Source organism: Anopheles moucheti, chromosome 3 (assembly GCF_943734755.1).
Source record: "Anopheles moucheti chromosome 3, idAnoMoucSN_F20_07, whole genome shotgun sequence".
Taxonomy (NCBI): domain Eukaryota; kingdom Metazoa; phylum Arthropoda; class Insecta; order Diptera; family Culicidae; genus Anopheles; species Anopheles moucheti.
In genome coordinates, this window is record NC_069141.1 from 52,855,553 (window position 1) to 52,871,983 (window position 16,431).

A 16,431-nucleotide genomic window follows, 5' to 3' on the forward strand; every position below is an offset into this window, starting at 1 on the left:
AATTATTTTATTTGCTATCATTTTCCGAAGGATATTTTTCCGGAAAATCCGAGAAAGATATTTTTGTGATAAAAGTGGTTTTAAACTGATTATTCAATTAACATTATTACACAGCTGTACAATTGGCCCGAAACAACGCGCAGCACACGAAATCTGTGCGCAGCACAATAACTGTGTGGTACCGTTGAAATTGTGCGGAACACTAAAATTGTGGTACCACAAAAACTGTGCGCAGCACAATAACTGTGTGGTACCACAAAAATTGTGCGATACACAAAAATTGTGCGATACACAAAAATTGTGGTACCACAAAAACTGTGCGCAGCACAATACATGTGTGGTACCACAAAAATTGTGCGCAACACTAAAATTGTGGTACCACAAAAACTGTGCGCTTTGTGACATTGTGGCACCACAAAAATTGTATGCCACACACGGAGAGCGTGTTGCATGCAAGCCATGTGACATTTTACTGTGGTACCACAATTATATTTTGTGTGTAGTGTGCTCGCACACTTTACTGTGCTGTGTGTGCGTGGTACCACAGTGTCACACGACCCATCACTACTTGTGCCTCGTGAACATATTTCTAAACTAAAATTAATTCCAACTAACGCAACAAATTTCTAAACGTATACTTAAAACCACATAAAAAAGCGAAAAATAAGTTGGCTGGCTCTGTAGGTTACGTCAAGAAACTTATTGGTCAGAATTAATAATGAATCGATGATCTTAAGCAGAAGTGAAATGAAGCTTAAGATAGGTTGATAAAAAGTGTGTCGAGGATTTAAAACACGTAGTACACGTAACAATGGATCGTTACGGAGCTACCGGGGAATTTGTGAATCTGAAACCTGATGCGCGATCACTGTAGCTGCTCAACACTATTTCTTGTTAGAACCGTAGATTTGAGCTTATGGGTTCATTTACTGTATTTTTAACCTGAGATCTAAACTAATTTCGACACAGAGTGTTCGGTATTGTTAACTTTCCTTATTTTAATATATTTTCTTACTTATTGTTCAATGTGTATCAATTATTCGATTCTTGCTGCAAATGGCGGATCAAGCCTCTTCGAGCACTTAAGTAGAATAGCCGTTGAGCCGCCCTTATGGTTTGACAGTTATGGCAGAATCTTTAGTTATTATTGGTTCTCGAGGTTCTCATACAGCTCGAGGCCACTCGCAGCCGCTTAGTCTAGTTGCGTAGTGGCTGATCCTCCCCTGATTGCAGCTCAGTATTTTTTTCAACTTGATCTACTTTAATCGTAAGAGCATGTGCTTTATGTTTTGCAAATCAATTTTCAATGTTTGATATTTATTTATTTAACAGTAAAACGGTTAAGCTTATATTAAGGAAATCTCCTGCATATTCAATGCAGTGTCGGTGTAAGCCTATGCAGCTTCGGTTGTTGTGCGCTGTAAAAAAATGATTGATTTAGAAATGAACGTAATAGGGAAACATTTGTATACTTTAAATTAGGAATTAATTCTTACCCATTTTTTACGAGCATTTCTATTGTTTCGCCGAGCTTGAAAACGCTCCTTCCGTTGTGCTATGCGAGTCAATCGGTCTGTGTTTCGTTTAGTACGCTGCATGGCAAAAACGCTGGGAGTGGCGTCGGCATCCATCACCTGCAGATCGTACTCGATGCCCAAAATGTTGTTTGTTTCACGCACGAACTGGAAGCATCGTGTTTCTGTGGAAGAAACCCCAATAGATAATTAAAACTTGAGATGGAATTTTCCAGAGACTCCCAATACTCACTTTCTGTCGGATTCTGACAGTAGCAAAGGCACAAGTTCTCCTCCGGGACGAAGTTGGCTGTGCAGTTACAATTATTGCAGTACGATTTGCACGACCAATCCTTGATGCCCGTTTCCAGTTCGCCTTCCAGTGTGAGTTCGTAAGCGCTGATTGCCGTTGGAAGCACCAGAGCAAAGAGCCCCAGCTGCAACAAAAGCAGGAGCAGTGATGTTACCACTCGTTGACCCATGGTTTTGAAGGTTCTGAAGGATCTGTGGCCTGGAAGTTCTGCCAGTGTTTGATGAACTACGAGTTCTCCGTTAATATCGTGCCGGTGAATCGTTTATATCGTGCTGGTAGGGCGCCATGTGGCGCTTGTTCTTGGTTTTGGATGTATATGCTGACGTTACAAGCAAAAGGAAAGCTACCGAGGTGGGTTTAGTGTCAGCAAAGTAGACAAATAAACAACTTGGCGCTCGCGTTACGTTTATTGAGGTGTTTTGTGAAAGTGAGAACTCCCTGGGAAAAGTGCGCCATTTGTACCATCCCGGAAACCAGCGGTCAAGGTCTCCGGCCGGGTAAAGTTCCAATAAAGGCACCGTAGATCGTGAGAAAGATCTACATTCCCAGTCGGTCTGCTTTTATCAGCACAAGTCACGTTCTACATTGGCGGCCATGGCATCAAATCGATACTCCTGTAAGATTGTTGGTGACGTGTGGACCTTCGGTTGGGCAACCATTCTGCTGTACTGTTTCACCTTCCTGATCTTGGGTGAATTCGTAGAAGCTCGATCAATTGGTGATGTGGATCGATCTATGCTTCATCGATCACTAGACGGTCTTCACCTTCATGGCAATCAATTCATCCGCGGTGTACCGTGTGAAACTGCCTGTGAACACTGTGGCTGTAAAGGAATCTATCTTGGGGAGAAGTGCATTTGTTCCTGTACAGCCGACGACAAGGAAAGTGAGTACCAACGAACTCATAAAAACGAAGATAAGCAAGAATCATTCCAGTAAATTTGCATGTGACATTTTCTAGCGACGAACTGTTTGTCAGCCATTCGGAAAAATGAGCTGAGAGCTGGCATTGACAACGATATTCTGATCCTGACTCGGACGGGCGGTAGATTCGCGCGGGATATCCGGCAAGTAGCATCCCTGAGGGCGCGAATGGGTCGAGGCGCTTCTGCTGCATGGAACACGAAGCGCAATGCTGTTCAAATGCCGACCGAAAATAGTGGGAAAATGAGTACAAATAAACAGTGATGAAACATCATAGCGTAACATATAAATGCTTTAGTTGGTTTTTAGTTTTCATTTCTTAACGCTTCCTAAACAATCAAATAAAACACATGACGTTCCACTTTATCTTATCGGTATTGGTGTGTACTGCATCTTGATGATTTGTCTTAAATCAACACGACCTAAATCATACGGTGCCCGGTTATTTCGGTGTTGCCTTCACTAAACTCGAACAAGGAAGATGATCTGATGAGACTAGATCGGTATAAACTACTACGAGTTATGAAATCAGACGAAAACACCTGAAACGAACGACGAAAACCTTGAGAACGCTCTCGAAATTTATTATTGAGACAAAGTAATTTTCTAACACGAAAACGCTGGCACTTTTTATGATGATAAGTCCCACCTCGTACCCCAACACAGGTTTGAGAGAGACGAAATTATCTTTAAGATATTTAAACTCTAATAATCCTGTATATAAAAAAAACTAGTCGGTAAGTGGTGGCATCAAGGAACTTTCGAAGGCCCGCGTAGAATTCTATACACTTCCAACAATTAAACTCCCATGTACAATTCCCCGTTGTCCGTTAAAGAGGTATGGTCCAGGTCCAGGGTCCAGGGTGGGCATAGAGAGGACTAAGAGATAATAATAATTAAATAAACTGCTCGAAGCTACTCGTTATTTGAAATCCAATTACTATAAATATTAAAAAATCATTTAAAAAAGGATGTTAATTAATTTGCGTTTTATAGATAGATTTCAATCATACACTAAAATCATCTTCAAAATTAAATCAAATCTTCAAACCATAGACTAGGCTTGACGACTTAGTAGGCCAATACTAACTTACTAGACTTAATATAACCACGTTACCGTTAGGCGCAGCACATAACTTGAAAGATCAATCGAAATAACAACAGTTAATTAGAATTTTTTCAATCATTCTTTTTATCCATGAAATATTACTGATCTTAACCTTGGTAAACTGCAGTGTTTTAACAAAACGACGTTTGAACAAAGATACAAAATTTGTCATCAAATCTTCAACAGCTCTGGTGCGTGTTCTCATGCTAATTTTGCCACGCTATCTACCCCATGGATAATTCTGCGTTCAATGCGTGACTTTCCAACTAGACGTAAACACCCACCGTTGGAATGTTGCGTACAGTTTCGTTTTTATCTGCCATGTTTTTGTTTCTCTTGTATGGACAAACTTCCAGCGCCGTAGAGCGCCACTTTGTTTGCCGACGCAAAACGGGGCGACACCTTGGGATGGTGTCGCCAAAGGTTAAAGATTGTGACCAAAATGCAGTGGTCAGCTGTGATGCCACTGTAGGCCCCAGAACAGCTTGCAATCATTCCTGCGACGGCTAACGCGCTGACGCAGCTGACCGTATGAACCGGCGCCCCAATCCCATGTGCTTGGAAACATTCCAGCCCTTTCCCAAACAAGGGACAAGGCCGAAGATGAGGTCTGCAGATGCGCAGTAATTGGATCTGGCGCGGTGAACAGCGCTTTGATTCTCGTTAAATACGGACCGACGGGCGTTCGGGCTTATCAGAACCGTGCCATGAAGTTCCGAAATATGGCCGGCGCGTTTGTGTTTTGGTGTTTGGTGGGTTGCCTTTATGTGGGGCATCTTCAGGTCGCCAGTGCGGATGAGGGTACGGTAGGACAAGAGTTCATGGAACTCAGCGAGCCCGGTTCCTTTACGCCAGAGGATCTTTGCCAGAGTCTTTGCGGGGAGTGCCAATGCCGGGGGTTGTTGGTGAGCGAGAACTTATGCCAGTGTAGCTGTGACTTTCCACCAGACAGTGCAGGAGGTAAGCTTTTCTGTTCTAGTAATCAATTTCAGAAGTGGTTTCTCACGTGTTGTTCATCTTTTCGATACTGAAGATCAAAACTGCACCATGCAAGTGCGGCGGCTATGTGAACAGATGGATGTACAATGTGACTTCAATGGGCCGGAAGAAAGCCTTGTGCGGGAGCCACGGTTTTGTCATTCGATGTCGTGCTATGAAAAGCATTCCGAGCACGAGGCAGGAGAGTATGATGGGGGGCATTATGATGGTGAAGGGTACGGACATGACGAGGGACACGGACATGGACATGGAGGGAAACAGTTTATATGCTGCAAGGACAAGAAGCACAAGGAGAAGAAGCATAAGCACAAAAAGCACAAGAAGTTCCATGACAAGCACATGAAGTTCCACGTGGTGATTGTAAGTTCTCACATCATAATTTTCTTTCCCTGCCTTTTTGTTAACATTTTCTCGGTTTTCTTTTGTAGAAGGGAAAAATTCCCGAATCATCCTGCCACGGGGGCCATGAAGGTGGAGAACATTATGGAGGAGGGTACGATGAGCAGGAAGGATACCGTGCGGCAATGCCCGACAAACGGCCAAATCCTGCACACGTACCGATGGATGTAAGCGTGTGGACAAATCGTCAAAAGCTGCCCAAAAAGCATCCTTTCCGAAAGCCTTTCCAGCCTCATCATCAGAAACCTGCGCCACAACACTATGCACCCGCATATCCTGCACCGTATCCGGTGGAACCAAGAGGGAAATCAGCGGAACCCCCTGCTTCGGAACCGATGGAACCACCGCAGGATAGTCTCCCACCACCTCCCCAACAGACACCTTCGGCACCTCCACCACCGCCACCCGAACCGTTATCTCCGCCAGTGACGCCCTTCCCGGAGCACCCATTAACTCCTCCACCGAATCTGTACGATGGTGCCCCGATCGGTCCGAAGAAGCCTACACCGAAACCAAAACAGGAACCTCCCAAGACTCACTCATTTTCCCCACCATCACCTCCACGTCCACCTCCACCACCGCCACCGCCATCACACTATGTTCGTCCATCTCCACCCATGATCACAGTGGATCCTCCACCGAGGCGCATTGAATCGTCGAGAAGCTTCGAAAAACCGAGCTACTCCGGTTGCGAATTTGACAGTTACGATTTTAACTACTACCACCCTCCACCAACCTATCATCAGCCTCCACCACCGCCACCTCCTCCACCAGCAACCTATCACCGAGCTTCGGCACCGACGGTTTCCTCCTATCGATCATATTCGCCCTCGTACGATCCATCCTATTCGTCCAGCCACTATCATCCTCACGATCAATACGATAGCCCGAAACATTACTCCGCTTACGATGAGCCTGTTGAGCACAGTATGTACGATAAGAGCCCCGGTGACAGCAGCGAATACTACCGCGAGCACGGTGTCCATCCGTTCTCGGACAACGAAGTAGAGGACTGGCCCGAATATCCACCACGGCATCCATCCGACATATTCACCTACAATCAGATCGTTAGTCGACAGATCAGAGAGGCGGAAATTGCCCGACTCTACATGACCAAACCCTTCCAACCAACACCGCGCCCACTGCGGGATGAGTTCGAACCACCGACCGCCGAAGTGGGCCCGGTGCTGTTCGAATCGTTCGGTCCGGGCGATAAAAACTACGAGATGTATCCCTCAGTAACGCCACCGCCGGATGCATTCATTCCACCCGTGCCGCCAGCCAGTCCACCGGTAGAGTTCCCCGGGCCTGAGAATGGACCGTTGACATTCGCTCTAAACTCCGAGGAAGCTCTCTATCCGCAACCGACACCACCGCCACATTACTTGCTGGCGAAAGAAACCGGCAGCATGAATTCATTCGGGTTCGAGGAGTTCGATTCGGGTCCAGCGCACTATGCACCGGCATCCTGGGGATACGGTCGCAGTGCAGCTGGACAGAGTCACTACAGGTCCGCACCTAGTCGTAGAAGTTCTCACAGTAATAGAAGCTATCACTGAAAGGACTGTATGAAATGTGTTATAGGTTTAAGCTGAGTCATAATATAATTAATCGAATAGATACGAATAAAACATACTTGTTTACTTTATTATCTTTTTTTGCAAAAGAAAATATTAAATTGTCCCCAAGTTTATACTAGTAAGTGATTAATTCATCAAAAAAGTACATTTAACATATTTTTCTTTACATTAAAAATAAAGTATTGTCGCTGCTGTTTTTATACTCTTCTCGACCGCTTACACTCGGCACGGAAACTACGCCACTCTATGGGTGATGTTCAAACGAGGTTTAGCTCTGGCTTTTCATTTGTTTTAAATAACAATCGTTCCATTATTTTTGTAACCCATCGCATTGTACTGATACTGGCTGGATGTAATTGCACATTTTCACCACTCACCGTTAAGAGAAAAAGAAATTACTAATGTTGACGTCTTTCCGTTGCAGTGTAGCGATGATGACATTTTGTCTCCGTTTCGCATTGTTTTAGCTACACGATCGTACACATTCCGTTCTCCTCGCCAGCTTACTCGTCATCTTCTCATAAACAGAAAATGAGCTATCTGTTTAGCTTAAACAGTTCCTGCTTTTCTTCATATCGTGCACTTATCTTCTTTTGCTTAGAAGTAATCATCTCTTCACGCTTTTTGCTGTTTCGTTGTTTCGTTTGTCTTGTTGATGCTACTTTGTCCTTGCTGTTTTCGCTTTCTTTTATTCTCCATTTTGTTTTTTTCTGTGCTGTTTGCTTGTTGTTTCAAATTCTTTTTACTTTCTTGTGTTCATTTTCTGTTGTTATTGAGGCGCTCGATGTGCTTTCGGTTTTCCAACTTTCCTTTTTCTTTCCACCTTTCACCTTTTCCATTCCTAATTTCCTCACACTGGTTTAGCATTCGCTGGCTCCTTTTTTATATACACTTAATTATCACAGTTTTTATACATCTATCAAAAACGACATTTACAGATATTACTGGTGTTTAAAAAAAAAAAAACAAGCAAACAATCTTCGGAGGTGTCAATCGGTTTTCAGCTGATGTGCCAAATGCTACAGCGCACGGTTGTAAAAACAAGGTGTTCAAAAATGAATCTTCTCTGTTCAGTTTGATTTATCTAGTGCGGTAAGCGACTTTCGAAACTATTAGCGTGATCGCTGTCAAGGGCGTGAGCGTGGTTGGCCCAAAGGGAGGCTTATCCCTTTAATGCATTCATATTGCATGTTTACCATCTTCAGCCACCGCCGTTAAGCTTTATCTCTTTTTTCATAAATAGCATCGTTTAAATGTTTAGAACAAGAGCAAAGTTAAGAATAGATCTCAAACATACTCATCAAACCCCCGTTACCGGTCCCATAGTATCCGCGAAGACTAACCGCCAACCGGGATTTGTTTGTTTTGCAGGAAGGAAGAAGGTTTCATATAAATAAATGATATATTTTCTCTTTTTCGGCACCTCCGTGCATGGCCGATCTGTAAGCAGGGAATAATAAAGGTTGACCGTAACGTCTCTCCCGGCGATGCTGTTCATCACACATCGAGAGAAACGCTTTATGTTGAAGGAAATTCTCAGATTTGCATGGGCACAGTTTTGCATGAAAGCGTGAAGAAAAAGGGACATGTGGCATACGATATAATATATTTACAAACAGTGGCTCCAAGGCTTCGCGAGTCGCTTCTAATTGCCATACTGTCGTGTTAAAAATCGATCAAGAAGTACACTCCGGGGAAAGCTGTTTCCCGTTGCTTTTCCGCTGGTGTACCTGGGCAGTGCAGAGTATTTCGTTGTATCTATCAATAGTCACACCAGCAACACGGCAGTAAGGTCTGAGGCAGTATGGAGCAGAGGGGAATGGAAAACTGGACGCGTATAGAAGACAGATTGTAAAATGGCTCACGATATTCGCCTTGCGGAAAACACTGGTACCGCGCCCTTGTTGGCGGTTCGCCTCCTTAAGCCGCCGGCGACTGCGTGTGATGCTGACAACCTTCGACATTTTCTGGCCAATCGCAAACGTTCTCGTTCGGATTGAAGACCAGGTTGGCCGGGCATGGCATGTGATGTTTGCGCTCTCCCTCACACATGAAGTAGTGCGTACAGTCGGCCTTATCCGGGTGGTAGCTGATGTGGCCATCCTCCTCTGCGCAGGTCACTTCGTTGGCTGAAGAGATCAGGTTAAGGAGTTTATGAAAAAAGTAATTCTTAACAAATACCCTCCCCGGTGTGGCAGCAATACTTACGATCCTTGGTCGTGTAGGCACCACGTGGTCCATTGGATTCGTACGGGCCATCATATTCCAGCTGCACCTTGTAGTCCTTCAGCTCACTGGTGAGCACGTTCAGCAGTGGGTATTTACCGCTTCCACAGCGACCCGAGAAGTCATCCATATCGATCGACCACACCATAATGCCTCCGAAACCTTCCTCCTTGAGCCATTCCATCTAAAAGAACGTGGGAGCCATCGAAAGATATATCAATTGAAAGGTACATTCTTCGCCTCACGCCCCACGCTTCATTACCTTCGTCTTCAGAGATCGCTCATCGTCGAAACCGACCCACTGATCCTTACGGTAAGCGAATGGCACCTGTTGCTCCGAGTCCCACACAAGCGTCGTGTTGTCCACCCCGAGGAAGGCACAGATTTCGTAGTAGCTCAGAAAACCGGCCTCGTTGGTGAACTTGCCCGGCAAACCACCGCCGGAAGCCGGAGCACCGATGTCGAACTGCGTCTGGTTGACGAGCGTAAACGATCGACCGTACGTAGGCATACCGATCAGTAGCTTTTCCTTCGGTGCGCCCTGTTTCACCCATTCGCGCGCACTGTAATCCACCGTCAGCTTCTTCTGATAGTTGGAGGCCGAATCCAGCGGGAAGAGAGGCGAATTGTGGCCGACCTGACGTTCCCACTGGCCGTGGAAATCGTACGTCATCACGTTGATGAAGTCGAGGTACTTGGAAATCTCCGGCACATCATACCCAGCGGCGATCGCTTCGAAGGAGGCAGGAACAGCAGCGGTCAGCAGAAGGCGCGGTTGTCCGGACGTCTTTGCTTCACCCTCGAACGCAACGCGGAGCTCACGCAGCAGATCAACGTAGGCCTTGCGATCGTCCGCACCGCGGGGATACTCCCAGTCGACATCGAGTCCGTTGAACTGGTACTCGCGCAGGAATTCGATCGCTTCATACACGAACTGGTTCATGCGGAACACGTTGGAGGTGAGCTCCTTGAAAGGAGTAGAACCAAACGCCCATCCACCGATGGCGAGCAGAATCTGCAGGTCGGGGTTCTTTTCGCGCAGTGCAATCACCTCATCGTACATGTCCGGATCGTTCTCGTTTGCTTCCGTCAGCTTGTGGTCCTTGAGTGTGGCGAACGCGTAAACGATGTGCGTGCAGAGGCTGGCGTCAACGTCCTTCGGTTCGAACTTTCCGGCTCCCGGGCGCTTCACAGACCAGCTCGTCAAGTAGCAGAATACTTGGGCTGGTCGTGCTGGAAAGGGAAAAAGAAATTGAATGTGAAAGGAATTCTTGCAATGGGTGAACGATATAACATGTGGGCTGATAATTGTTTGGCCTACGATAGTAAAACACTTTTTTTGGCCAAATTATTTATTTTATTCAACATCCCTTCAAGGGTGATACACCGATTATAGCCGGTTTTCAATTTTTCGATACCATTTTTGTAGTAACATTTGTCATTTGCCTCAAAAAAGGCCTTTGTTTCGGCGATCACCTTTTCATCCGACGATAATTTCTTCTTAGAGTACATCCTTTTGAGATCAGAGAAAAGGAATTAGTCACTGGGAGCCATATCTGGGGAATACGATGGGTGGCGAAGCAATTCATAGCCTAATTCATGAATTTTTGCATTATTTTCACTGATTTGTTACACGGCGAGTTTTCTTGACGAAACAAAACTTTTTTTTCTTCAAATGCGGTCGTTTTTTGGCGATTTCGTCCTTCAATCGCTCCAAAAATTTGATATAGTAGTCGCTATTAATGGTCTTTCCTTTCTCAAGATAGTCGATGAAGATTATTCCTTGCGAATCCCAAAAAACTGACGCCATAACCTTGCCAACTGATTGTTGCGTCTTCCTCGCTTTGGGGCAGGTTCATCGCGTCCAGTCCACTCGAATGACTGTCTATTGGACTTTGTAGTGTTGTGGAGAAGCCAAGACTCATCCATGGTATCTTCCTGATGCAAAAACTCGAATTTATTTCGCTCAAACAGCTCCAAACGCTGCTCTGAATCATCAAATCGTTGTTCTTTTTATTCAAATGTGAGCTCGCGTGGCAGCCATTTTGCACAGAGCTTTCTCATATCCAAATACTCGTGAACGATATGTCCAACACGTTCCTTAGACATCTTAAGGCTGTCAGATATCTCGATCAACTTCACATTATGGTTGCTTTTAATAAATTTGTGGATGTTTTTGTCTGTAACCACCTCTTTTGGAGGTGGTGTGTTCACCGTGTTCACCGTCCCCAGGGTTCATTTTATCACATTTAAATTTAGCATACCAATATTTGATGGTTGATTCTGGTGGAGCAGTGTCCAAAAACTCTTCATTAAACCAATTTTTGGCTTTAACTGTGTTTTTTCCCTTCAAAAACTAATATTTTATCATCACGCGGAATTCCTTCTTTTCCATGATTACTCAAGCACAAAAGTTGCATCACACAAAATACTCTAGCCTACTAGGTTATTGTCCGCGTGCTGTCAAATTTTGACAGAACGAAATTTGAAGGTTCGTACAAACTAAAAATGATATGGATTTAAATCTACTAGCGCGATCTATGTGTGTTTAGGTCAAACAATTATCAGTCGACCTGTTACGATACTTACAGTTCTTTTCCACCGTTGCAAGACCCTGCTTAATGATCTTCTTCTGAGGTTTCTGCACCTTTGCGAGTAGTTCCGAAACGGAGATCTTAATAGGAGCTGGCTTTTCCACTTCCTGCAAGACAATTCGACCATGTTATAGTGGGTGGCAAAGGTTGTTAAAGTGTTTTTGCAGATATCTTACCTTCTCCACGATGGTAGCGGCCACCGAGGACCAATCGACATCCTTTGCATCCTTTCCGCGGCTGACACCGCGCAGCTCTTCCCGCATTGCCCCGATCAGCGGGTACTTGACGTTTCCACCACAGATCGTGCCGGAGAAATCGTCCATATCGACCGTCCACACCATAGCACCACCGAACCCGTTCGTTTTGATCCAGCTCATCTTGTTACGAATCGCACGCTCATCGTCAAAGCCAACCCACTGATCACCGTCCACCATGTACGGTACCTTCATCTCGTCATCCCAAATGTACACCGCACCATTGAGCAGCATCTCGCAGATTTCGTAGTACGCTAAGAATCCGGACTCCTTCGTGTATTCGCCAGCCTTTCCACCGCCGCTAGCGGGAGAATTCACCTTGTAGCGCTCCGTGTTGGACAGTGTGAACGATCGCCCGTAAGTGGGCATTCCGATGACGAGCTTCTCCTTCGGTGCACCCAATTTCACCCACAGGTTAGCGGCGTAGTCTACCGACAGTTGCTTACGCCACTCGCTATCGGACGAGGGTGAGTACAGCGGCGCATTATGTCCAGTCTCCCGCTCCCATTTGCCGTGGAAATCGTACGCCATCAGGTTGATAAAGTCGAGATAGCTGGCCACAGCCGGTACGTCGTATCCACCGCGGACATTATCCGGACCCACCGGGACGGCCGCCGTCAGTAGCAATCGTGGCTGGCGAATTTCTTGCGACTCGGCATCGAACGCTTCCTTCAGCTCCTTCAGCAACAGCACAAAGTTCTTCTTATCGTCGCCACCCTTCGGGTACTCCCAGTCCATGTCGAGCCCATCGAAACCGCGCTGGCGCAGGAAGGGAATGGCCGAGTAGATGAAGGTCTGCCGCGCGTACCGTGTGGCTGACATTTCCTTGAACTTTTGCGTACCGAACGACCAGCCACCGATGGCGAGCAGCACCTTCAGCTTGGGGTTTGCCTTCTTGAGTGTCATCATGCGCTCGTACAGGCCCGTCTTGCCATCCTTCGTTTCGTCGTTGCTTTCGAACGAGCTCAGCTTGCCCTTTTTCAGCCAACCGAAGGCGAAAATGATGTGGGTGCAGAGATCGGCCGGGATGTCCTCCGGGACGAATTTACCGATCTTGGTACGGTACTGCGACCAGTTGGTGTAGTAGCAAACGATCTATGCGAAGGGAAAGCGGAGCTTATGTAACGCGCTGGCTAGAGCACAGGGTTGGAATTGGTCTTACCTTGTAGCCATCACTGTCGAGCTGGGCCTTCTTTGAAACGAGTGCGGAACTAGCGGCACCAGCTACGACGGCTGTGCCGGCTGCACCGGCCGCCACGGAGCCACGCGTTTTCGTGCGCACACGGAACCGATTCGTTGCTGAGGCGGGCGCTTGATCCGATCGATCCTGTGCTTTTTTCGGTGGGATTTGATTATCTTCTGGCTTTGCTACGGATGACTTTAGGTTCGTTGGCCGCCGTATTCTTCGCTTTGCTACAATAATAAAAAATTAATAATTATCATCAGATTATAATAATAACTATCATCAGAAGAAGTTTACATAAAACTGATATAAGTTAGTTTTTCTTAGTTAAAGTGTATCTTTATTGTTTACAATTTCTAGATGTGATCAGATCGATATAATTTGTAATGAGATGGGAGTTTGTTCTTTTGTGCAGATCAATAGTGCGGTACCATGGTGGAACATTTAAGATAATTTTTAGTTATTTGTTTGGACAAATTTGCAATTTCTTTAAGTTATTTTTGACGCAACTCTTCCATACAGGAGCAACGTGCATTAGTAGAGGTCTGAAGCATGCGTTTTTAAAGATGCAATTTATTTTGCACATTCAGTTTAGATTTTCTGTTTACTAGAGAGTAAAGACATTTCAAGGTTTTTGCAGTTTTACGTACAGAATTTTCTAAATGTGATTTAAATGTAATGCGTTGATCCAAAGTAATTTCTAAGTATTTTATAAAAGTTTTCTATGGAATATCTGTGTTATTTATTTTTAAACAACGTTGGGGAAGTTTTCGTAAAACTGCTATAAAGTTCGTGGCATTTTATGGTATCGAGGTCTGAAGCTATTTATTGCAATGAATTATTTGTTCCTAGTTTTTGTGTGATAAATACCACCTTTGCGTACACACAGCCAGAAATGTCAAGATGCTGTACTTACTTTGCGCGCTGTCTGTCGCTTGGGAGAAGATCGCGATGAGGATGCATAGCACTATTGCTATTCTTAGTATCCGAGGTGTTAACTGTAAGTGGACCAAAAAAGGGAAAAGCATACATCAGTAGGCATGTTATGGAGAGCCCGCGTTTAATGTGTGATGTTCAATATGGTAACGGACAGTTTGTCGAAATGTTTCACACACCCGGCACAGTTCACGGTGAAACCATTCAGCACCTGCTTCGTACGCAACTGGCATATTTCGATGTCGACATTCGCGCTGCTTAGAAACAGAGGTATCACTAGAGAAGAGTACACTTAGCAGGGGTGGGAGGTGAAAAAACATAAAACAGATTAACCAACGGCTTTGAAACCATTTAGTTTCTATTGTTTGCCATTAACTCTAGATTCTCAGTATCGGGAACGATACAGAAACACACTTAATAGCGGTTATCTAATCCGGTCCGGTGGATCTTTACGGGGTTTGCTTCGTCCGTTAGATAATCGGTGGACTCCGTCAAGTTCACCGCAAAATGGTCTGCAAATTGGTGAGAATGAGAAAACGATCGTAACCGCTTCAACTGCTCAAGAGCTACACCGCAACCGAGGTATCGGGTCTCGTCTCGAAACACAATCGATTCGCCCATTCTCAAACGCTCCGCTGAAGGTAAGCCATCACGACGCTGATGTTGCAAATGATGCCGCCAGTACCCGCACAATCGGCGTGCAGCAGTAGTGAAGCTGCTAATGGTGCGGCAGATAATTGGGTCGAGTTGATTAATAGATTCGGGGGCGCCGCGTAGTAGGGGGATGATTATGATTGCGATCGTGCTCACGATAAGAGTTTTGAGCGATGCAAGCGATTGCGATGATCCGTGAACGTGTTCGAGGCTACCGCGCATACGTGCCGCAGTTGTGAGAGGCATTATTTTGGTTCACGATGAACCTATCCTTCTATCAAACATCACTGGATTAGTGCGCTGTGCAACAAACCTTTTAAAAAACACGGATGCATCTTCTTCTCCCTAATCCGTTTGGCCTTTTGTCACACCGTCACCGTCGAGAATGTTTAGAAACATACATCAAATGCCACAGCAAAATGTCGAGGTGGTAATAAACATACGTTAGCGCGTCGCCGACACTGCGTAGCACCAACCTGTCCCCATTACTGTATTTGACCCTCCCAGCGCAGGCTGTTGCAGGCGACAGATTAGGTGCCAAGTTTTTGTTAGTTAACCATTTTTTGGCATTCCCAAATAGGACTTTCTCTGGCAAGGTGTGTTGATACAGGCTGTTCGATGCTAAGTTCGAGTTTGAAGGCATCCGATTTATCTTAGTATGAGCTTCAGTTAGCAACCTCCAATCAGTATGTACTTGACCGCAATTGGCGCTTACCAGACGCGTCATAAACGGCATTCAGCACCAGCGACTCGACCGTTGGCGATTGGTTACGAATCATCAGCGGAACTCAGTTACCCACAGCTGGGAAACAAGGCAGAACATTCGGTGTGCGACGGCTTCTCAGACAACAACTGCAGCTGCATGAAGCTGGATGTTTGGAACATCTGTCGCTGGTCGAGCAGATTTAGAACAAGAACAGTACGGTCGATCGAAAATACCATCATCAGGTCTCTTCGTCATCAGATATATTGGCTATAAATTATAAATTTGCAGCTGCATGCAGCAAAGGTCGGATCTGATCTGATGATCAGCAAACCTCTGTCCCCAAAAATAAAAAATAAAACTAACCAAAAAAGAAGCATTATTTTATGGACAACGGATTGCATAAGTGATACGATGTTACATTCGCAGACTTGCAGGCAGAGCAACGCTGCAGCACCGTTGACGTTGGGCACGAGACCGCGGATCAGCCGCCTGGGGGTTATGTAGCGTGTCCGTTTGAGGTTAGCTCCCCCAAAACTCCCTCCATTCGCTATCCCTTTCCCTCTCTTTTGCATGTGGTTACGGTGTGGCTGTGAAGCAGGGAAATGGGCCCAAGCTCGCAGCAATCGCCCAACTGTCCGATTCACTACAAATCACAGACAGTGTGCCATATTATCACACAATGCAGACTCCGTTCGGTGGAACGCTCGTGGTGCGTCTTGTGGTTGGGAATGTTGATGTTAGATTTGTTTTGCTGCAACAACTTGCTAAACTTTAGATCAGTTGGTGATTTGTTAATCTAATACACACACACACCCTAACAAATAGTGCATTTTATTCAGTGAAAGGTAAAGCGCACCCACGGGCAGTTGAGAATGGATCGGTTTGATTGTTTTGCATCTGTCGTTTGGGTAATTACCCAAATGGAGTTTATTCAATCAGTCCGTCGACAAGATGTTGCTAGTGTATAAGGGTGGTTTGTTCTGGCAGAGGGGAAATTAGCTCAAGGTTATGAGTTTGATCCATCTCCCACCTGTCGGCGAG

At 45.5% G+C, this 16,431-nt stretch overlaps 3 protein-coding genes across 3 annotated transcripts; 1 reads left to right on the forward strand and 2 right to left on the reverse strand.

The window, feature by feature from the left end:
* Positions 1-1,478: 1,478 nt before the first annotated feature.
* Positions 1,479-1,996, reverse strand: LOC128302831 (uncharacterized). The gene is made up of 2 exons (XM_053039678.1): positions 1,768-1,996; positions 1,479-1,699 (listed from the first exon to the last, which is right to left on the reverse strand). Exons 1-2 carry the CDS (start codon positions 1,994-1,996, stop codon positions 1,479-1,481), a joined length of 450 nt encoding a protein of 149 aa, XP_052895638.1.
* Positions 1,997-4,566: 2,570 nt separating this feature from the next.
* On the forward strand, positions 4,567-6,816 carry LOC128304999 (uncharacterized). The gene is made up of 3 exons (XM_053042268.1): positions 4,567-4,819; positions 4,893-5,218; positions 5,287-6,816. The coding sequence occupies exons 1-3, from the start codon at positions 4,567-4,569 to the stop codon at positions 6,814-6,816; spliced, it is 2,109 nt and encodes a 702-aa protein (XP_052898228.1).
* Positions 6,817-8,757: 1,941 nt separating this feature from the next.
* On the reverse strand, positions 8,758-14,263 carry LOC128302832 (probable chitinase 10). Its single transcript, XM_053039679.1, has 8 exons — positions 14,210-14,263; positions 14,011-14,092; positions 13,074-13,324; positions 11,834-13,006; positions 11,653-11,764; positions 9,326-10,296; positions 9,046-9,247; positions 8,758-8,966 (listed from the first exon to the last, which is right to left on the reverse strand). The coding sequence occupies exons 1-8, from the start codon at positions 14,261-14,263 to the stop codon at positions 8,758-8,760; spliced, it is 3,054 nt and encodes a 1,017-aa protein (XP_052895639.1).
* Between the last annotated feature and the right edge of the window lie 2,168 nt (positions 14,264-16,431).

Excerpts from the sequence above, each read along its gene's own strand:
- LOC128302831 (XM_053039678.1), bottom strand. The coding sequence starts at position 1,996 with ATGGGTCAACGAGTGGTAACATCACTGCTCCTGCTTTTGTTGCAGCTG. Across the intron at positions 1,700-1,767 it reads CTGTCAGAATCCGACAGAAA|AAACACGATGCTTCCAGTTC; the intron begins GTGAGTATTGGG and ends TTTCTTCCACAG.
- LOC128304999 (XM_053042268.1), top strand. The coding sequence starts at position 4,567 with ATGAAGTTCCGAAATATGGCCGGCGCGTTTGTGTTTTGGTGTTTGGTG. Across the intron at positions 4,820-4,892 it reads TCCACCAGACAGTGCAGGAG|ATCAAAACTGCACCATGCAA; the intron begins GTAAGCTTTTCT and ends TCGATACTGAAG. Across the intron at positions 5,219-5,286 it reads TGAAGTTCCACGTGGTGATT|AAGGGAAAAATTCCCGAATC; the intron begins GTAAGTTCTCAC and ends TTTCTTTTGTAG.
- LOC128302832 (XM_053039679.1), bottom strand. The coding sequence starts at position 14,263 with ATGCCAGTTGCGTACGAAGCAGGTGCTGAATGGTTTCACCGTGAACTG. Across the intron at positions 14,093-14,209 it reads TTCACCGTGAACTGTGCCGG|TTAACACCTCGGATACTAAG; the intron begins GTGTGTGAAACA and ends GTCCACTTACAG. Across the intron at positions 8,967-9,045 it reads TGCCTACACGACCAAGGATC|CCAACGAAGTGACCTGCGCA; the intron begins GTAAGTATTGCT and ends TGATCTCTTCAG.